General features: G+C 55.3%; 1 protein-coding gene across 1 annotated transcript in view; it reads left to right on the forward strand.

The window, feature by feature from the left end:
• Positions 1 to 352: 352 nt before the first annotated feature.
• VSTM2L (V-set and transmembrane domain containing 2 like) overlaps positions 353 to 21,938 on the forward strand; it is a gene marked incomplete at both ends in the record, with an annotated part of 35,674 nt that continues 14,088 nt past the window's right edge. The window contains one exon of the mRNA XM_079719224.1: positions 353 to 473. Coding sequence (XP_079575350.1) covers positions 353 to 473 — 121 coding nt within the window. The remainder of the gene's footprint in view (positions 474 to 21,938) is intronic.

A 21,938-nucleotide genomic window follows, 5' to 3' on the forward strand; every position in this document is an offset into this window, starting at 1 on the left:
TGATAAATCAAGCGACAGATCCCTCCGCCGCCTCCTCCTCTGGGCGGGCGGGAGGGAGGGAGTGGGAGGGAGGGGGTGCGGCGGCAGCGGCACCGAGCGGAGTGGCCTTCCGCGGAAGGGAAGAGTCCCGCAGTCGGAGACGGTCGGCAGGGCGTGCGCTCGCTACCCGCAGCCGGGGCTGGGCCGGAGCCGGGCGAGGACTGGAGCCGGGGCCAGACCGGGTTCAGCGGGCGAGGGGCAGCAGCCGCAGCGGGGCAACCAGGCCGCACCGGGCAGGGGACGGCGGGCGTGGTGTCTGCGGTCTCCTGAGCCCCGATGTGAGGCGGCGGCGCCCCCGGCCCGAGCGCGCACCATGGGGGCCCTGCTCGGCGTGGCGCTGGGCGCCCTCCACTACCTGGCACTTTTCCTGCAACTCGGCGGCGCCACGCGGCCCGCCGGCCACGCGCCCTGGGACAACCACATCTCCAGCCACGGTGAGTTGGGTCGCCGCCCTCGCGGACTTCCACGCCAAACCCCACCCTGGGCCGCGCGGCTCCAACTTGGCCGTCCCCGGGCTCGAACCCATGGTGCCGGTGGCGGGAGTCCTGGGGCGCCCCCTGCCGGGTCTATGGACCGGCCCTGGCTCCCTGGCCACCCTTGCGGAGGAGGGGGTACCCCCTATGCCCCTCTCGCGGAGGACTCTCTCCTCCCACACCCACACCCCCCCACTCGCTGCGATACACACACCTCCACGACCACACAGATATTCACAGCCACGGACGCACAGCCACACTCACTGCTTTCTCACACTCACAACTCCTACCCTCACGCATCTCCAGACACCATCTCAGATCCCCCTTCTCACTCATATGCTCACTACACACTCAGCAGGCACTGGGGCTGGAGGACTCAGACCCTGCCAGCTGGCACCCAAGCGCACAACTCTTGCCTGCCCGCCTGCCTGCAGACACACTGGCATATACAAACACTTTGTGAACACACTTTGCTCACCCACCGCTTTCCGCCCATCTGCCTTTCCCCTTTGTGGGTTTAACCCCACAGCTGTCCTTGTCCCCTCCCTCTCCACACCTCCCCCACTGGGAAAGGTCCTGGGGGACAGAAGACCCCACCTCTTGAGAACTGGTAGCCTGGGCTGCAGCCACCCCTGTCAGGTGGGTGGCATCTTGGGGACGAAGGCTTGGTAGGAGCCCCTCCAAGACATTGGAATAGTTGGCATTGTTGCTTCCAGCCAGAGGCATGGAAGAGAAAGAGGGAAGCCAGGAGCTTTTGTCTGCCTCTGGGGAGGGGGTGGGACAGGAAGCCCCTGCCATCCTTCTATAGGGTACCCACCCGTCCTCATCTTTGACCCTGGAGGACTGAAAGGTGGGAAATCTCAACTCAGCCACTGTGAGAGCCGGGGAGCAAGAGAACATTCCTAGCACTGGTTGCCTGAGTGTCAGAAGCTCCTTCTAGCCCCAGAGGAGCCCAAGTTAGCAGTAGAGTTGGATTGTCTGAAGCTGGCAGCTCTGGGGGCGCCCCCTGCCCCCATGAGCCAGGCTCCTTCCGGTATGGGGACCAGGGCATAGATGAAAATGGAGACCGTTTGTCCATCCATCTCTTCCGTACAAAGGCTTCCAATCTGGTAGGAGAGGCTGCAGCACCAGTGCTGGGCACTGTATGCCCAGGGCTGGGGAGAGGTTTGCACAAACGGCAGAGAACTGGGTGATTTATTCTGATGGAAAAGAGTGAGGGCCATGGTAGGTAATCAGAGAAGGCTGCTGGGGCATGACGCATGAGTGGAATTGCTTCGGAAAGTAGGGGGCACTTCTAAAGCCCTTCTCAGGGTCTCTGCTTTTGGGAACCATGACTCCCTGCACCCTTCCTCCTTACCATGTTAAATAGAGACCTCTCTGTGTACCATTTACGCACCCTTCTTATCCTTCAGCTAATTTCTACCGACCTGGCTGCAGTGGTGGTAAATAGGGGAAGGCTTATTTTGATCCTTAGTTTACAGATGGAAAAATCAAGGCTCAGAGAGGTAAAGGGACTCGCCCAAGGTCACACAGTGAGTGAGTGGTTGAGCTGAGACTGGCCCCAGGGTCTGTCGGGCAAAGACACTGCTTTTTCCAGGACATTCATCTCCCTGTCAGATTCCCTCGCATTCAAGGGAGACTGGGAATTCCTCCTTCCGCTCCCCTCCTGGTTCCACTCAGTTCGCTCAGTTCCTTGGCACAGTTGGAACTTACACTAGGAGGGTTTTCCAAGGAAGGGCTTTCCTGAGTTTGTGGTCCCGAGACATACAAGGACTGGGGCTCTGAGGTTTACCATCATCCTGTCCCTGGAGCACCAGACCCCTAGGATCTGGGTGCCACTCTGTCATTTCTGAGGCCCCAAGGTGACCCCCCCATAGGAAAGCAGGGTCTGCCCTTTGTGTGGCAGTCTCCGCCTGCCCCCTGGTGCCAGGCGTGCTTAGGGCACAGCTCTGCCCCACTAGCTGTAACGTCCCTGCTGAACCCTGGGGAGGGCCAGCGAAGGCCCAGAGGAGGGGTTGGATGTCAAGGACACAGCACTGGCTGCGGGGGAACCTGGCTTCTCTTACTGACCCGCCTTGCAGTTCTGGACCAGCGAGTCACCCCTCTAGGGCTCATTCTGTTCCCCAAGAAGCGAGGAGGCCAGGCTGCTCTGCAGGGGCCAGACTGCCATCTCCCAACACTGCCAGGTTCAAAGTCACCAAGTAGCAGACGCCGAGGAGCCCCCAGTGCTGCCCCTCTGCCAGGCCAAACGCCCGAAACCACGGGAAGGGTTTGGAGCCACTCACTTAATCACAAAAAGAAACTGTTATTAATGATAGTGAGACACGGCGGATAAGTGGGTCATGTCTAATAGCCGTTTGTGTTCAGGAGGAGAATACCAATTTAATAAAAGCTATGTGTGCTGAAAAAGCCCAGAAATTGCTGTTTAGCAGATTGGAGCCTGATCATTTCATTATTCCTGGGCTCCGCGTGTCCTCAGCTGATTCAGGAAACGTGGCTGGGTTAGGCAGGTGTCTCTGCGTCTTGGGTAGGGGTAGGAGGCTGGAAGCGGCGGGGGCGGGGGTGGGGGGTGTGCCCGGGAGGAGTCCATTGACCCCAGCCGCCTGGTGGCTGCTCACCTCTCCAGCTCGGTCCCAGCCCAGCCGCCAGGCTAACGCCTTCCGCCTGCTCGCCCCGGGGCTTGTCACAGGGAAAGCCCGAGGTCAGATGGGTCTGCAAGGACATCTGTCTCGCTTCCCTCTCCCTGCTACCTCCACTCAGTCTGCTTCGCAGAGGGTTTTTTAAAGGCATGAGGAGTGAATGGGGAGTGAGTGGTACCTGCCTCTTAGGGAGACCTCAGGGAAGTGGGAGGCAGGGGTGGTGATGGTCAGTGACTATGCCCAGTAGGTATTCAACTGATGGCAGCTATTTTGATTTTTCCTCATCAGACAGGGTTAGCTCATTGCCATGAGCACAGCGGGTGGGAGGAAAGGGAGCTGACATTTATGAACTGCCTACTGTGTGCCAGGTGCTACCAAACCCCTTGCCAGTGTTAACTCACTAAGGCTGACATTATTCGTGCCAGGCTGGTGCTGGACACATGAGGAAACAGGTTAGAGAGGGCCAGTGACTTGCCCAAGGTCACTGAGTCTGTACAGAGAGCTGGGGAGCTGTGTCTACACTGAAGGTGTGTCTGGCAGTTCTGCTCCGGGCCTGCCTCCTCTGGGACAGCCTTGAGGCAGGCTTGGCCAGTCGTGTGATGGGTCTCCTTCCTCTGCCCAGCTCTGCCCAAGGGACTCCCTTCCACTTACCCAGAGAACTGGTAAGGCAGTGGGTTCCACCGGGAGGAGGAGCCAGTAGCTCAGAAAGGTGATGGGATCTTGCTGAGGCCACATGCAAGTTAGAAGCAGGAAGCTGGATTAGCGTCCTTCTCCAGGACTCTTTCTAGATCTTGTCCACGGCAGGCAGGATCTTGTCTTCTTTTTTTTTTTTTTGGCCGCATTGCACGGCATGTGGGATCTTACTTTCCCCAGACCAGGGATCAAACCCATGCCCCCCTGTGGTGGAAGCTCCGAGTCTTAACCACTGGACTGCCAGGGAAGTCCCCGGAAGGCAGGATCTTTATGAAGATCTCTGTGGACCTCTTGCATTGCAATCGCCCAGGGAGTTTGTTAAAATGCAGATCCTGGGGTCCTCCCCAGACCCATTGGCCAAAATGATTGTTGATGGGACCCTGGAATTTGCATTTTAATAAGCTCCCGAGATGATTACCAAGCCACCTGGAGTCTGGGAGCCACTGCCTTAAGTATTCACTCAAACCTGATGAGACATGTAGGGATGGGAAATTGTCTGGTGCCAGGGGCTGCTGGATTGGTCTGGTTTTGCAAGAGAGGAAGAAGTCCAGGCTGGAACAGGTATGTGGACCCTCAGAGGAGCCCCAGGAAGCCTTACTCTGCAGCAAACATCCATCCTCCCGCCCCTGCCCTGACACACACACACACACACACACACACACACACACACACACACACACACACACACACACACACACGCCAGCACCTTCAAGTATTAATACACCCCGCTGCAGACAAAGATCCTGGCTTGGCCTGGCGCTTTGTCCATTGAGCGATTCACTGTCCTGAGGTTTTCTCTGTTGCCAGGAGGGAGCAGCGGGGCGCTGGGGGAGGTGGGGGCGCCGCCGGGCCATTTGGCAAACAGCCTGTGCACTGAAAAATGACTGGCTTTCTCGCGTTCCTTAACGAACTGTTGGTATCTCCCCATCAGTAAGCTGGCTAGTTTGGTGGCTGGGAGATGGAGAAAACTGAGTGCTGTCTTCTGAAGGTTATGATGTTAAAAATGTGTTCGTCGTTGTCTTGGGTGTTGCTGATTATTCTATCAATTATGCCCGTAAACACTCCACCTTGGGCTGAGGGTTTCCCGGCCTCCGGCAGGGAATTGACCCTCGCAAGCAGTTTTCCCTAAGTCCTTCACACCAATTGCTTTTGACACTTCGCCTATCAGCGGCTCCCTCAGCCTTTTCCCCAAGCAAGGGGAGCCACAGGCAGCCAGCAGGACGAGGAATTTGGCTCACTGCCACCCTGACAGCAGGGGTGTTGGGGAAAGTCTCCTGTTGACAAACAAGTGGGCAGGGTCGGGGGGGTGCCAGGAAAGTGGTCCCTTCCCACCCACCAGCCCCTGAGGCAGGAGATGGAGCGCTTGGAATGAATCACTAAGGCTCAGGCCAAGCCAGCAGGACCTCTGGGACCATTTTTTTCTACCCATCTAACAGAGGGGAAGACCAAGGCCACGGGCAAGAGACCGTGGGCCCAAATTGCCTGGGAGGTTAGTGCTTGGCTTTTGGGATCACCTGACCCAACTCGATACAAAGAGAGTGAAAATTATACGCAAGCAAATGTTTATTGTCATGCCAGGGCCGTAAATGGCATTATCTCATCTGATCCTCATAAGAACCCTAAGGGGAGGGGACTTTCCCTGGCCCGATGTTTTCATGAGGAAACTGAGACGTGAGGTTAAAGGCTTGCCCAAGGTCACGCACCTAGCAAGTGTTGGAGCCCAGAGCGGAGCCCAGAATGTGGCTCCAGGGCCCATGCTCACAGTGCTGTTGTGTTCCCAGAGAGGATGAGGGAGAGGCCCAAGGTCACGAGACTTCCTGTGGTGGAAGGAGTGAGCACGGGGACCTCCACATTCCATGCCCCAGCTGTGCAGCAGCAGACATGGCAACCCCCAGACCAGGACCCTGCCTCAGTGACTTTCCAGCTTCTGTTGGAGGTTGAGAAAATCATATGCGTAAGGAGAGGAAGTACGTGGTGTGAACAGTGATGCTGGCACCCACGTGAGGGGCAGGTGTCAGAAAGAGGGGAAAGGGGGCATGAAGCAACCCCACCTCCTGGTGCTTGGCCATGACCTTGGACTTCAGGGACTGAACCAGCTGTTGAGGGGGTTATGGGAAGAGTCTCTCAGCCCCGAAGGGAATTTGGGGCCTGCTGGCTCTACAGTGGCCGGCATCCGGCCACTCTCACCACTCCCATTGTAATGACCGGGGGTACGGGTCAGATTCCCTTGTGTCCTGGTACCCTCCACGATGCCCAGCCTGGGGAGGTGGCAGGGAATGACTGAATGGGTGGCAAGGACGATAAGGCAGAGGTCTAAGGTCTGAATTCTTCAACTTTTGCTCATTCCAAGTCAATATTGTTTTAAACATTCAGGTAATTTTAATTTCATTAGAAATCCATGTTATTAGTAGAAAAATCACAAAACTGGAACCCCTCCTCATCCTACTGACCACAGCAAGGACATCTGGGGTGGGTAAGGCTGATTTCACCTTGCAGTGGGTGGACTCAGACCCTTGGGGTGCATATGAGATGCTGCAGCCTTGAGGGTCATGGGGTCCCAGGATGTATCTTCTTCTCCCAGACCCCAGTGAGATTCTTCCAACAGGAAAAGGGGCAGTGGTCTCACTGGGGGAATAAATCCACTCCTTTCCCAGCTGGTGACCCCGGGATCCCTCTGGTACCTGCTGCTGTGGAGAAGGGAAGTGGGGACGGGGGGGCAGAGGGGCTGCTCCTCCTCCGGGTCCCCCTGCCCACCGCTGTGTCCCCTCCCCTTTCTCGAAGCCAGCAGAGGACTCAGCTCCACCATACCCAGTTGAAACCCTTCTTTAAGAAGCCCCCGCGCCCTCAGCAAGATTGGGTCCTACCTGAGAGATGGTTTTAGGAGGAATGCAGACAAACCTCTTACATTTTAAGAGTTATGCATTTATTTTAATGTGGATTGGAAAAATATAACCAGCACATCAAAACTGTGATTTCACAGATATGATTGCTTAGGATGAGCCTAACGGGGATATTAAAACATAGCGGGGGGCCTCCCTGGTGGCGCAGTGGTTGGGAGTCCGCCTGCCGATGCAGGGGACTTGGGTTCGTGCCCCGGTCCGGGAAGATCCCACATGCCGCGGAGCGGCTGGGCCCGTGAGCCATGGCCACTGAGCCTTCGCGTCCGGAGCCTGTGCTCCGCAACGGGAGAGGCCACGACGGTGAGAGGCCCGCGTACCGCAAAAAAAACAAACAACCCATAGTGGGTTAGTTTATAGAAAAACACAAATGACATAGTAGTACGGGTGGTACCCAGGCCCATCTGTGTGCGGGGGTGACTGGACTTGGGGGCTGCTGGCCTGCAGGCCAGCCCCTCCCATCTCATACTCCGTACTCCTCATAGTGGGAACTGCTGGCCTAACGGGCTGCTGCCATTTATTGGAAGCTTGATCATTCCTTCCTTCCTTCATTCCTTCAACAAATATCAGTTGAGAACCTGCCATGGACCAGGCTCTTTTAGCCACTGGGGACATATCAGTGAAGAAGACAGTTAAGGCTCTTGCTCAGACAACTAAACTTATAAGATACATATAAGTATAGATTGTGATGAGTTAAGAAGCAGGGATGATGTTCAGCCTGGAGAAGGGCGCTCACTCCTGGAGCAGTTAAGGTACCCAGTGGTGAGCTCCCCATCTCAGAAGGTATGTAAGCTGGACCAGTTATTAGCTGGGGGTGTCACGGGGGGATTCCTGCCTTCTTTCCCAAAGGAGCAAAGACTGGTGAAGTGGGCAGAGAAGCCAGAACACAGTGGGCGGTTAATAAGGATGTGTCACCCAGCGTTTAGTGGTGGGGCTGGGACAAGGGCTTAGGTGGGTGAAGCTCCGGACTCCGGGGATGCCTGGTCCCACACAGGACGTGGTGGGAGTGGGGCCTTCGCTGCTCCCCATGTTGAGGGGTGGGGATAGTGACTCCTTTGTCATTTCAGCCCCCAGTTAAAGTGCCAGAATTGGGGCGGGGAATGGGACCTGGGTTTTTATCCAGCCTCCCACTGCCTCCACCTTCTGGGTGGCTTGGCACGTCCCTGCCCCCCTCAATTTCCCCACGTGAACAGTGCCGAGTTCTCCTAAGCTCTAAGCATCTAGAATACCTCCATCTGTATCCTCCCAAGCGCTATTCTTTGTCCTCCAATCAACAGGTGAGGATGGAGCCGACGGTGGCGTGGGATTCCGTCCAGCACATGGTGCTTAGCTCTCAGTGGCCTTTTGGGCTGTGAACCAGAACACCAGCCAGCACTCATGGGGGATTTTCTCCGTGCCTGCCACTTCCCCCTCCTCCTCTCATCTAATTCTCGCCCGCCCTGTGACGAGGGCACTCCCATTTTACAGATGAGGACTCTGAGGCTTGGGGGATGATGCAATTTGCCTGAGGACACACAGATGTTGGATGGCAGAGCCAGGCCTGAGCCCAGCTTGTGGCTCTTAACCCCCTCATCTGTCCTCTCCCGGCTGCCAAACCGCCTGGGCTTGTGGGCAGGTGCTTTATTCCGCAGCGGCGCCCTGGATTCGTCAGATTCTCTCAGGGTCCGTGATGCCAGAATGCTGAGAAGGCCTGGGTCTGGCTGAAAGAGCCCGGGGCTGAGAGTCTAGGCTCCTGGATCCAAGTCCAGCATAGTCAATGGGGAGCAGCGGGGGTGTGGGCGCGCCTGCCTGAGTGTTCTACTGGGCGGCTGCTGTTTTTATCTGAGCCTGAGTCTAGAGTGAGTGTTCGGGTAGGGTATTTGCTCCCGTGCAGTTGGAGGAGCTGTGGCAGTGGGGGAAGGGGCCTGGGAGGTCCTTTAGCGGACTGGCCTAAGGGGCCAGGCGGGTGCCCTCTGCCTTTGCATCAGTACCAGCCTCCCCAGCCCCCTCCAAGCTGGTGCCCCTGGGATGCGAGGCGTGGAGGCTCTGGGAGCATCTGGAAGGTTAGAGCCGGAGCCGGGAGGGGGGCCTCGCTCAGAGCCATCAATTAGGGGGGCTGGCATTGCCCATCGGTGGCACATGCTCGCCTTCCCCTCTTCCTCCAGATCTCTCTGCGGGTTTGTCTCTCTCTCTCTCTCTCTCTCTCGATCTCTGTCTCTGTTGCTCATCTTTCTCTGTCCCTTTCCCTGCGTCTGCTCTATCCCTCTCCCTCCCTCTTCTCATCTCTCCCACCTTGGTCCCCCCTTTCCCTCTGTCTCTCTGTAGACACACACACACACACACACACACACACACACACACGTACGCTCCTCTCTTCAGGTGACACCTCAGGATGACACATACACAGATTCTGTGCATGATGATGACACCCACACCGAGCAGGCATCCAAGAAATGTTGGTTGAATGAACGAAGCGAATAAACGAGTGAATGACCACGTGGGGAAGCTACAAGGGACGCTGGACATTGTCTAGACTAGTGGTTCCTCATTTTTTGGGAGGTCGTGATCCTCTTGAGAGCTGGAATGTTGGTGAAAACTGGATCGTTTCCTCAGAAAAATGCCACATGGTTTTGTCCAGCATCAGAGGGTTTGTTGAGGCCCCCAAAGCCCACCTGTGGTCCTCCAGGGAAGCAGCCTTCATTTCACTGGGGAGGTAACTGAGGTCCAGACAGGAGCCAGGGCTGGCCCTAGGACACAGGGCCGGTGTGCAGCAGAGCCAGGCCCTGGAGTTCTTCCCCCCACCTCCCCCGCACAGTGCTCTCTTGTGACCTGGAAGAAGCTTCATTCACTTTCCTGGCAAGTCCTTGGTGAGTGTCTTCAGGGGGTGAGTTTTGGGAGAGATAATGGAGGACAGTCAACCAGAGGTGGGAGCCCAGGAAACAGGGCAGGTGAGCCATTGGAGGGAGGTCTCTGGAGGTTTCCAGCGGGAGTGGTTGCTGTGTCCTGGTGCAGTCAGGGACGACTTCCTGGGGGAGATGGACTGCTTTTCTGCCTGTATCCGGGGACCATCAGGGCTGAGAGGAGACTGGTGGTCAGTAGGGAGCCTTGTCTGACTGCCTGGGTCTGGGAGGGGCTTCATTTGGAGAGTCGTGTGTGCATATCCGGAAAAGCAGGCTGCAGCTGGAGGTACTGAGAACGGGCTGGGAAGCTTGTTTTTTGTTTTTTGTTATGTTTTGTTTTGTTTTTGCGGTACGCGGGCCTCTCACCGTTGCGGCCTCTCCCGTTGCGGAGCACAGGCTCCGGACGCACAGGCTCAGCGGCCATGGCTCACGGGCCCAGCCGCTCCGCGGCATGTGGGATCCTCCCGGACCGGGGCACGACCATGTGTCCCCTGCATCGGCAGGCGGACTCTCAACCACTGCGCCACCAGGGAAGCCCGAAGCTTGGTTTTGATCCCCGGGGCAGGGGCAGCCCTGGAGGGTTTCTGAGTGGGGAAGACACAGGGCGTGGCTGGTGTTTGGGTGGGGATGGCCCGGTGAGTTGAAATGGGGGCTCAAACAGGACTTGGAGGCTGGAGGGGCTAACGGAGGAGGAGAGGCTGTTTGCCAGGGGCTGGGGGGCTGAGTTTCTGGGCTCATAGTATGATGGGGCTGGTCCAGGTGTCCAGGGAATGATGGGAATGTGGTTTCGAAAGGAGATGGGAGCCCGTCTGTGTGTGTGTGTGTGTGTGTGTGTGTGTGTGTGTGTGTGTGTGTGTGAAGTACACTCGCTTCCTTTCTTGAACACCCAAGCTCCTCCCTCCTCCTTTTCCCGAGCGATTTTCTCCCCTTGGCAGGCTCTCTTCCTGCCTCTCCTGCCTTCTGGTTCCCTGCTTCACGTACGTCCTCAGAGAGGCCCGTGACCTCCTGTCAGAAGCTCGTCATGGTCACCCCAGGCACCCATCAGCACGCCCATCTTGACCAGGAGGAAACGGGCTTAGAGAGGTGTCTGGGGCCCCCCACCTAGTTCAAAGCAAGGGAGCAGAACCCAAACTTTGTTTCCCCCCAGCCTGGCGTGTTACGGGTGTCTTTGGGGTTGGGGGGGTCTTAACTGAACCCCCGCTTCTTGGAAACCTCAGGCTTGGTTCCCGGCTGAGGGCAGGGAAGGCGAGAGCAGACGGCAGGGTGTCTGTTTTGCTTTGTGAGGTTTTAAAAAAATCATTTCCGACCTTCAAGGCGGCAGCAATTACGGCTGGCTCGCTGGGGAGCTGTTGGCTGCCTGTCATCGGGCCCAGGAAAGGGTCCCTAATGGAGGCCCGGCAGCCAGAGCACATCGTAGTGGAAATAGTGCTCAAAACAAAGCCTCACTAATGGTCTCGGGCAGGCAGAGGAGAGGGAGGGGGTGGGCAGGCTGGCTGACAGCTGACAGGAGGGCCTGGGGGGGCCGGGGCCCTGAGACTCACCAGCTGGTCTCCTTATGTCCCCCAGAGACCCCCAGCAGTGGTCACTGAGCTCCAGCTAGGTGCTGGGTGCCCCAAGCCCCATCCCAGCTCTGCTGCTTTCTGTCAAGTCCCCTTCCAGGCAGAGGGAACAGTAAGTTCAAAGGCCCTGGGGTAGGGCAGAACCCCTTCAACTAGGGCTTGTTTGGTTCTAGACTAGTCCTTGTGTTTAAACGGCCAGATCAGGCTAGTCTTCTAGGTGAGGAAAAGGGAGGTGGGAGCCTTGGGGAGGCAGGGGGTGGACCAAGACCCCCTGAGAGAGGAATAGCCGCCTGACCATTGCCGTCATGATAATGCTCCATGGAGCCCACCATGTGCCAGACGTTTACAGGTATGTATGATCCTGTTGAGTGCCCACAATACCCATTCTACAGATGAGGAAACTGGTGCTCAGAGATTTGCCTACCTCGAGGAAGTGTAGTTGGAGTTCAAAGCCAGGTCAGCCTGACTCCAGAGCCCACATGTTTACAGCTGCATTCTTGGATTTCTCAAACACAGTTGGACAGGAGTCGGAGGGGCTGGGACGGGGGCAGGAACGAGGTCCCAAGTGGGGCCAGGTTTAACCCAGGCCAGGCCCTGGCGGGGAGGGTGTGGACGAGGGGCAGCGTGGCCACTCTGCTCTCTGCCCCTGCCTGCTGGGCGCCCCGAGAAGCTCTGCTCTGGAGCATCCCTGGGGGCCGCCTCAGTTTTACCCCTCCGGTTGGTCTCTGCACCTGGCTTTCAGATGCCCTTGTCTCTGCCTCTCCCCTTCTGCTCTGTTCTGCATGGCCCTGGCCTCCCTGGCTCCACACTTGGTGCCTCCAGACATTGCTCGCTTTTCTCTCCTCTTCTCAGTGGATCCCGGGATGCTCCTTTCTGGGGTTCTGGGGTAACCCCTCATACTATGGCTGATGCAATCTCCCTATGCTTCCTCCATTCGCCCCCTCTTTGCCTGTGACAGGCATTAGGGATGGGTACACGCCTGGGCTTTGAGATCAGACACTGTTGGGCTCAAGTTCTGGCCCCCACTCAACCTCTCAGAGCCTCACTAGCCATCGGTGCAATGGGCTTACCCCACCGGCTTTGCAGGATGTACAGGTGAGGATGAAAAGAAATGGTACCTGCACAGACATCAGGATGCCTATTTGCCTTCTCCCGTCCCTGGCTGCCCCACCCTGTCCCCGCCTCCCTGCACATTCCCACACTTGCCTTTCTCCCTCCCAAACCCTTTCATCTCCTGTGGCCCAGATGTGTGGGAAGAGGAGGCAGGAATTCCACTGGGGAAACCTGCTCAACTCCCACAATCCTGCAAGTGCCAGAATATTTTCACTCTCCTTAAATCTCCCTAGATTTGTAATTCCACTGCTGTCTCCTTCAATATGCGCTGGTGGCCTTGGGAGGCACTCTGCCCCCGGCCTTAGGTGCCAGCACTGCCCACCTGGCTGTGTTGGGGCTGCCTGGCAGGGGACCTGGACAAGTCCCCACCTTCTCTGTGCCTCAGTTTCCTCATCTGTAAGAAGACGAGGGTGATAGTGGCTACTTCCCAGGTCGTGTTGGGGATTCAGCGAGATATTTTATTAAAGAAACACCTCTACAAAATGGAGTGAAATCTGATACACGCTACAATGTGGATGAACCTCGAAAACATTAAGTGAAAAAAGCCAGTCCCCAAAGACCACATATTCTATTATTCCATGTATGTGAAATATCCAGAATAGGCAAATCTATAGAAACAGAATGCAGATTGGTGGTTGCCGGAGGCTGGGGGAAGGGGGAGTGACTGCTTAGTGGGTAAAGAGTTTCCTTTTGGGGAGATGAAAATGTTTTGGGACTAGATAGAGGTGGTGGTCACACAACATTGTGACTGCACTAAATGCCACTGACTTGCACACTTTAAAATGGTTAATTTTATGTTATGTGAATTTCACTTCAATTACAACTATGAATAAATAAAAAGGAAACATCTTTATAAGCACATACTTGGTGTCAGGCAGTCACTTTATAAATGTTAACACATTTAATCCTTACAACAGCCTTATGAGGTGGTGGTTATTATTATCCCCATTTTAGAGATGAGGAAACTGAGGCACAGCATCTCCAGGCACTTAGCACATAGTGCTCAAAAGTGTTAGCTATTTTAATTGTTATTGGGTGGGTCATCAGCCAGGGCTGGGCAGGGGCCCCACCTGGGTGAATGTGCTTGTGTGTCCCTAAAACTCAGCAGTGAGTGGGCGTTGAGGCCCTATTGTGTCCCGAACACTGAAACAGGCTCTTCACCTGCAAGAGTTCATTTAATCCTCAAAATAAGCCTTTAAGCAGTGACACACGTGGGAACCGAAGCCCAGAGAAGTGCAGCAACTTACACGAAGCCACACAGCAAGTCAGGGTGGAGCCGCAACTTGCATCTGCATCTGTAAATCCTGGGCTTCACCCTCCCCCAGCCCCTCTCTTTCCTCTTGGTCCCCTGCCCCTTTTGCCAACACATCAACACTCCAGTGTGCAGAGCATGGTCTGAGGAGCCTGAGGCTGCAGAGGTGAAGGCAGCTTCTGATTGGATCGGATGGAGGCCCTTGACGAGGGGTTCTCCCCATGCAGGAGAGTAAACAGCTTCCAACCAGGGACAGTATTTCTTTGATGTCTCCTATTTCATTCAAAACGCATGAATTCTGTATTCTATGCCATAATATATTCATGTTTGTTTTAATACAAAAACAATGCTCTTTCCTCATTTGTGGGGAGGGAAACCAATGCCTCAGGAAATCACTTCCCTGGTTTGAGCAGCACAGCACAGAAGGGAGCCCTCCGTTCATTTCTTTGGTCATTCATTCTACTAGCATGCATTCGGGCCTCCTCATTCCTGAAATGGGTGTTAGTCCTCGCCATGTGCAAGGCACACAGAAACTTACAGCGAATCAGACAGGATGCTGCCCCATATAGGTGAGTGTCAGGAAAGGCTTCCAGGTCTATGGGCCAGAGTGAGCAAGGTCTTGGAGGTGCCAGCTAAAGGTGAATCGCGGGACTGGGCCAGCGGCCAAGGAAGCCAGAGCTGATGACAGTGCTGGCAGTGGTTGCCCACTGATGCCCACTGGCGTCAGCTGGACCTGCATCCCAGGCCCTTCTGATCAAGAAGAAAGTTTCTGCTCGATGCTGCTCTGAATTTAATGCCTAACTCTCGCCAATCTCCCCTGTTAATGAGAGGAATGGGGACCGAGGCTCGTAGCCCTCAGCAGTCAACCTGCCCTGGCTAGAATTTACGAACGCTGTTTGGTTTTCGTAGTGTTTATTTTTACTGTTACCCTCTCTTTATGGCAAGTGATGCTGATTTTCCATTTATGGCAGTAATAAAAGTCTCCTTTTAAGCTGAATTTATTTCGTAAAAAGGGAAAGATGCTTTCGAAAATAAATATTAAGTAAATGATGGTGCAGGTGGTACCGGGATCCTGCAGAAATGGTAAAGGTGGTCCCCCAAAGGTTGGACTTGGAAAACTCTATCTCTGGTATGCCCTTTCCTGTCCTGAGCACCCCCAGCTGTGCAAACCACATCAGTGTTTAAGTCCAATCATGTCCCCACTTCCCAGAAGCCTGACTCTCCAGGCAGACGTGGGCCTGCCCTTTCCTCTCTTAGCACGTGCACCTCCATCCAGAGCTTCTGCATGCAGCTGTGCCCTGTACATCTCTGTGCACTGTGATTCATGGCTCTGTGAATGGTGCACACCCTGAACAGCTGTACATGCCGATACAGGCTCAGTCCCAGCTGTTGTCCAGACTGTTCTGTGTGTTTGTCACTCCTGCAGAGTGTGGGCCCCTTGAGAGTCAGGGCCTGGCCTAAGCATCTTAGGAAGCCCAGCACGGGGCCTAGCTCAGGGTAGGAGTCTATGAAATTTGATCTCTTTCATTCCTTCTGCAGGGAGCACTTGAGCCCCTGCTGCGTGCCCAGCCCCCCATCTTCCCAATAAGGCATACTGCAGTTCCTCAAGCTTTAGTACAAAATGCATTCCCTGTCACTTCTTGAGAAGAGGAAACCTGTCCACTCCAAGATGAAACAGCCTTCATTGACTCACACCTCGATCCCTATTGCTGCAGGCCACCTGCCAGAAGCTGGGGGCTGCCCAGGAGGAAACAAAGAGAACCCTCAGGTGCCTCCCCTGGGTCCATCCCAGGGCAGATGCCCTGCACCCATCCCTTCCAGCCTTCTCATTCCCTGGAGGCTTTTTCATCCCACTTATTTAGGCTTTCCTCTTATGGACATTTTACATCCCCTGATTTCAGGAGCTCTGTGAGACTCGCCTGTGAGCTGGGGCTTCCTTGTAAACACTCCCTCTGCAGCTCTTTTTCCTATTCTGCCTCCCAGCTGGGAGTTCTGGGGGCTGCAGGCCTCCCTGACCCCGTGTCACACACCCTTTTGGCCCCGGCACCCTGCTGAGCTGGGTACAGAGCAGCCTTTCTGGAAATGGCCCTCAGAGAGTCACACTTTTTATTTTTTAATTTAATTTTAAAAATAAATTTATTTATTTTAGTTTTGGCTGCATTGGGTCTTCGTTGCTGCGTGCGGGCTTGCTTTAGTTGCAGCGAGCAGGGGCTACTCTTTGTCGAAGGCTTCTCATTGCGGTGGCTTCTCTTGTTGTGGAGCACGGGCTCTAGGCGTGTGGGCTCAGCAGTTGTGGCTCGCGGGCTCTAGAGCACAGGCTCAGTAGTTGTGGTGCACGGGCTTAGTTGCTCCACGGCATGTGGGATCTTCCCGGACCAGGGATTGAACCCGTGTTCCCTGCATTGGCAGGTGGATTCTTAACCACTGCACCACCAGGGAAGCCCTACTGATACATTCTTATGTTCATACTATCTTCTAAATTGAGTGTGGACCTAACTGAACAGCCATCTCTGTTTGGACTAGCTGTGTTTCAACTCTCCATAGCCACATGTGGCTCAGGGCCACCATATTGGACAGCTCAGATTTAGTGGAAAGTTGCCTTGTGGCACAGATCCCTGAAAACACACCGCTGCAGGGCTGGGAAGCCACGGGAGGTGTTTTTTTAAAAATTGTGGTAAGATATGCATAATGTAAATTTCACTGTTTTAACTATTTTTCGGCGTACAGTTCAGTGGCATCAAATATAATCAGGTTGCTGTGCTGCCATCACCACTATCCACATCTGGGAATGTTTCATCATCCCAAAGTGTAACTCTGTACCCATTGAACAATGACCCCCCCATCCTCCCTCTTCCAGCCCAAACATTCTGCTTTCTGTATCTGTGAGTCTGACTTTAGGAACCTCATGGAATCATACAGTATTTATCCTTTTGTGCCTGGATTATTTCACTTAGCCTCATGTCCTCAGGGTCCATGCATGTTGGAGCATGTGTCAGAATCTCCTTGCTTTTTGAAGGCTGAATAATATTCCACTGTATGGAGGGGCCACATTTTGCTTATCCGTTCATCATTGGAGGTCTTGAGTAAGCAGTGACTCAGTGTGTCCTGGCAAGAGATGGGGCCTGAGATAGGGATGACCAAGGGGCCCTTGGGGCCGCACTGGTTCTCTCTGCTCTGCCCCCTTTGTCTCTCTCTAGCTCCAGTTCTGCCTTGGTTCCCCTGACTAGGGGATGCCCCTACCACCAGTCCCCAAGGGGAGTCCTGCTGTCGCTCTGGCAAAGACTTATGGGTGGGCTAGGGTCCAGTCCCTGCAGGCTTCCTGGACCAGAGGGTCTGGGATGGGGAACCTGAGCTCAGAGATGGAGGGAGGTGGGGCCTGAGCTGGGGTCACCTTGGTTGACAAGCCCCCCAGGGCCTGTGTGAATCCCCCTGGCTTGGCGGGGGGACGGCTGTTGAGAGCAAATGAGGAAGGAGAGGAGGTACAGGACTGATGGATGAGAGGTCTCGTGGTGTGAGTGAAATACAGATGTTGCATCCATCGTATAATCTGATGAGGCTGCAAAGAAGCATCTTTAAAAATCTTTCTGGGGCTTCCCTGGTGGCGCAGTGGTTGAGAGTCCGCCTGCCGATGCGGGGGACACGGGTTCGTGCCCCGGTCCGGGAAAATCCCACATGCTGCGGAGCGGCTGGGCCCGTGAGCCATGGCCGCTGAGCCTGCGCGTCTGGGGCCTGTGCTCCGCAACGGGAGAGTTCACAACAGTGAGAGGCCCGCGTACCGCAAAAAAAAAAAAAAAAAAAATCTTTCTGGTGATGGTAGAATTTTGAGCTGGAAGGTGAGAGAAGGGAGTGCTATTTGGTGAGCACCTACTATGTGCTGGGCATGAGGCGTATGTTGCCTTGTATAACCCTCTCCTTGTCCTCTCATTCTCCCCTTTTTTCAGCTAAAGAAACTGAGGTTCAGAGAGGTAAAGGGGCTTATCCAGCTCACACAGCTAGGGACTAGAGGAAACAGGGTTCGAATCCAGACCTGAGGTCAAGCCCTAGGTGTGTGTGCTGAACCAGGGCCTGAAAGGTTAGGAAGAAGGTTAGGGTCCTGCTCTTGAAGGGCAGGTGAGATCTTCCAGGTCATCCCCTGCCTTTCCCAGAAGCCAAACTCAGTGACTCAGGCCAGGGCCACGAGCTGTTTCCTGCAGATGACGCCCTGTTAACCAGGCCTGGGGTTAATTAATACAATTAAAAGCAGAAAGGGGGCCTCCCTGGTGGCGCAGTGGTTGAGAGTCCGCCTGCCGATGCAGGGGATACGGGTTCGTGCCCCGGTCCGGGAGGATCCCATGTGCCGCGGAGCGGCTGGGCCCGTGAGCCATGGCCGCTGAGCCTGCGCATCCGGAGCCTGTGCTCCGCAACGGGAGAGGCCACAACAGTGAGAGGCCCGCGTACCGCAAAAAAAAAAAAAAAAAAAAAAGCAGAAAGGAAGGAGATGTTGCATTCAGTGAAGCCCCTTTCTCATTCTCCTGTAGAATCCTAATTTGTGGACAGTGGTTTTAATTGTCTTCCCAGCGAGCCTAGCCCTGCTTGGGCCCTGGGGCTGGAGAGCACAACTGCATCCTTCTCAAAAATCTATAATTAGGGCTTCCCTGGTGGCACAGTGGTTGAGAGTCCGCCTGCCAATGCAGGGGATGCGGGTTCGTGCCCTGGTCCGGGAAGATCCCGCATGCCGTGGAGCGGCTGGGCCCGTGAACCATGGCTGCTGAGCCTGTGCGTCCGGAGCCTGTGCTCCACAACGGGAGAGGCCACAGCAGTGAGAGGGGACACGGGTTCGTGCCCCGGTCCGGGAAGATCCCACATGCCGCAGAGCGGCTGGGCCCGTGAACCATGGCCGCTGAGCCTGTGCGTCCGGAGCCTGTGCTCCGCAACGGGAGAGGCCACAGCAGTGAGAGGCCCGCATACCGCAAAAAAAATCTATAATTATACCAGCCTCCCTAGGCACAGGCTGCGAGGAGTTACCTGAACAGGGAGGGGGGCTCAGGGGTGGGAGGATGTCGGAGAGGAGAGAGGCTTTTATGTCCTGAACTCAGCAGGGATGCTGACGTGGAGATGGGATGGCGTAGGGGGTTGGGGATGGGAGATGGGGTTGTCTGAATGGTGGAGGGAAGGAGGTTGGGGAGACTGGGAAGAGGGGTTATAGGAGCATGGTCTAGAAGTTACGGGCTCCCACTCCTCAGTCCTCTAGATCTGGGTTCATATGTAACCGCTTACTCACCCTGTGATCTTGGACAAGTCACTTAACCTCTGTGAGCCTCAGCTTCCCCATCTGAAAAATGGGGATGGTAATGTTCACACCTACCCCATAGCATCCTGGTGGGGGCATGAGAAAATATGTGTAAAGAGCTTGGCAGAGGGCCTGGCAGTTTCTCCGAATTTCTCAGAAATCATCATCATCCTCATCAAAATTAATGTGGATCACCTTCCAGTCTCGGGTGCTGATGCCATGTCCTCATCACAGAGTTAGGAGAGGGAGCAAGAACCTCTTGCCGATTAGAGCCGCCCACTTTCAGTGGATGCAGGAGAAACTGAGCTCCCCATCTCTGGAGGTGTGCAAGTGGGATACAGACGTGTGGAGCCTGGTGGCTAAACTCGACCCGATAATTCAGAACAAATTCTAATGGGAGCTGATGGACCCCTGGGTCTTGGTCATGCCTGCTGGTCAGACCCAGGTTCGAATTCCAGCTGTGTGTGTGTCTTGGGCAAATGATGTCACCTTTCTGAGCCTCATTTTCCTCATCTGTCTAATGGGGGTGAGTGGATTAGAGACTTAGAGACGATGTCTGCCCCATGCTAGGTGTGCAGTAGGTGCTCCGTAAATGGTGGACAATGATGATGATGATTTGTGGCTGTGCCGCGCGGTACGCAGGATCTTAGTTCCCCGAGCAGGGGTCGAACCCGTGCCCTCTGCAGTGGAAGCTGAGTCTTAACCACTGGACCACCAGGGAAGTCCCTATTATTATCATGTTTAAACAAGGCTCCCTGGGTTTCCCTGCTTTCCTCCTTGGTTCACACCATCCCTTTTATCCTCCTCGGCTTGTCAGTATCCATGCCTCCTTCGGGGCCTGGCTGAATGACCAGGCCACCTCCTCCTCCCTCCAGAGTCCCCTTCTCCCCCAAGTAGGAGGGACCCCACCCCTTCCAATGCCCAAACCATGGCTCTTAGGACATACATCACTTTCTCCCTCAGGCCGTCTGAGCTGGTGGGGGTCTCAGACCATGAGGTACAACCCCCATTGTATAGAGGAGCAATCTGAGGCTCAGAGAGGGGGAGAAATTCTCCCAAGGTCACACAGCAAGTCTGTTGGCAGAAACAGGCTCAGTCCCTCCTCTCCAGCTCAGTCCTGTGCTCCTGGCAGTTATCTGCACACAGCTTCTTCCTGGGGGGGAGGGGCTTCCTTGGGGTGGAGCCCAGACAAACCTTCGTGTTGCTGCCTCTGGAACAGGAAGACTCAGATATGCCATCAAATGTCTAGAGCCTCGGTTTCCCCACTTGTCCTGAGGATGCATTGCCCCCATCACCACTGAGGTTGGAGTCAATGGGATCCTGAGGGCGCCTCCCCCAACCCATTCCACCAAGTGCCTCCAGGCAGGGTCTGAGGGGATCAGAGCCCACCGTGGTGAGGAAGAGCTGGTGGCTACACCTGCAGACAACTCTCCTGGCTCCCAGGAGTTCTTGGAGCTGGGTTCTCCCTCCATTCTCCCAGCCAGTGCCCCTCCCCACTCCAGCTCAGGACCATCTGGCCCACCTGGGGATGGGGGGAGCAACACCCCCTCTGGAAAGCCTCCCTTGATTGCCTCAGCCTGGGTGAAATGCCTCCTCTGTACCCACCCAGGCCTTTACACTCAGAATAAAACAGACTCCCCACCCTGTCCCAGAGGAAGGGTCCTCTCCAGGACCTTCCAAGGCAGGCTTGGACATTTGGGACTGTTCCTTTTTAAGAAAGAGCCCTACCACCAAAAAGTTTGAATTCTCTGGGAGTAGCATGGCCTTGGGAGTCAAACAGCCCTGGATTCAAATCCAAGCTCTGCCGCATGGCCTTGGAAGGGTTACCACCCTATGCTGGGCCTGGGCCGCCTCCTCTGAGCAATGGGGACATGTGAGGGGGAGGGGAGCTGAGGCTGGCACAGCGTCACCATCTGCCAGGACACCCGCCATACGTGGCAACTGAGCAGTGCGAATGTGGCTAGTCTAAATTGAGATGTGTTGTAATCATGTAAAATACAGGCTGGCTATCCAAGACTTAGCACAAAAAAGAATGTAAAATATCTCATTAATAATTTTATACCTGTTGAAATAATTTTTTGATATCTTGGGTTAAATAAAATAAATGATTAAAGTTAATTTCATCTGTCTAAAAAATTGTTACTTTTTAAAATATAGCTATAGAAAATTAAAAATGCCATATGTGTCTTGCCTGCGTGGCTTGCATTTGGTGTCTGTTGGACAGTGCCCTCTAGAGGACAGTTATTGGGATCCGGGTTGGGGGATAAGGGCTGTGTGTTGGGGGTGAGAGGGCCTGAAGCCTGACCTTGCTGACCCCTGGCTGCCGAGTAGCCCCAGGCCAGATACTGCCCACTCTGAACCTCATTTTCTGCATCAGTAAGAAGAGCTGGTGGGCCAGGGTCAGGGTTTTTCAGTCAGCTGGGGGAGCTTGTGGGCAGGGGGAGGCTGAGTGAGGGTGGATGGAGGCTGGCCCTTCCCCGGGTCACCCTCATGGAAACCCCACCCAAGGACAGCCCGTCTCTGCCTTTCCTTCCACCCATGAGACCCAGATGTACCATTTCCCATCCTCCTGTCGGACAGATGTGCTTCGCCCACTCAGCCATCTCTGGGAGGAGAAGGGCCGTGGCTGAGTCACACAGGCCCAGCCTCCAGGGCTGGCTCCGCCCTTCCTAGCTCTGTGATCCTGGGATGAGCAAACCCCCCACCGCCCAGTAGCTCTGGACCCCCTTTCTCCATTTGCAGGAGGGAGAAGTGTGGGTACTTTCTGATTCCGATGGCTCAGGCAGTGGCACCTGGAGAGGGTCACAGCTGTTCCCTCCCACTGTCTCTAGGTCAGCAGGGTCACACCGCCAGTTACCTCGGATCCAACTAGGGGGCCTCACCACTCTCCTCCTTCCCCTGTTTGCAAAGGGTGCTGGGTGGGCAGGGGCCTGGATCAAAGCCGAATCCGGCTGTCCCAGGACCGGAGGCCAATGGCTCGCTCTGATCACCTCCTAGCCCTCCTGGTGGCTCGGTCCTTGGCGGCTCCCTTCAGTCCTGCTCGAGTTGGCAAGTCAGCATCAGAGCAGGCATGGAGGGCTGGGCCTGGCCTGGGACTCTCGGACAGGGCCCCTCCTGCCTGTGGA

This window comes from Hyperoodon ampullatus, assembly GCF_949752795.1.
Source record: "Hyperoodon ampullatus genome assembly, chromosome: 14".
Lineage (NCBI taxonomy): Eukaryota > Metazoa > Chordata > Mammalia > Artiodactyla > Ziphiidae > Hyperoodon > Hyperoodon ampullatus.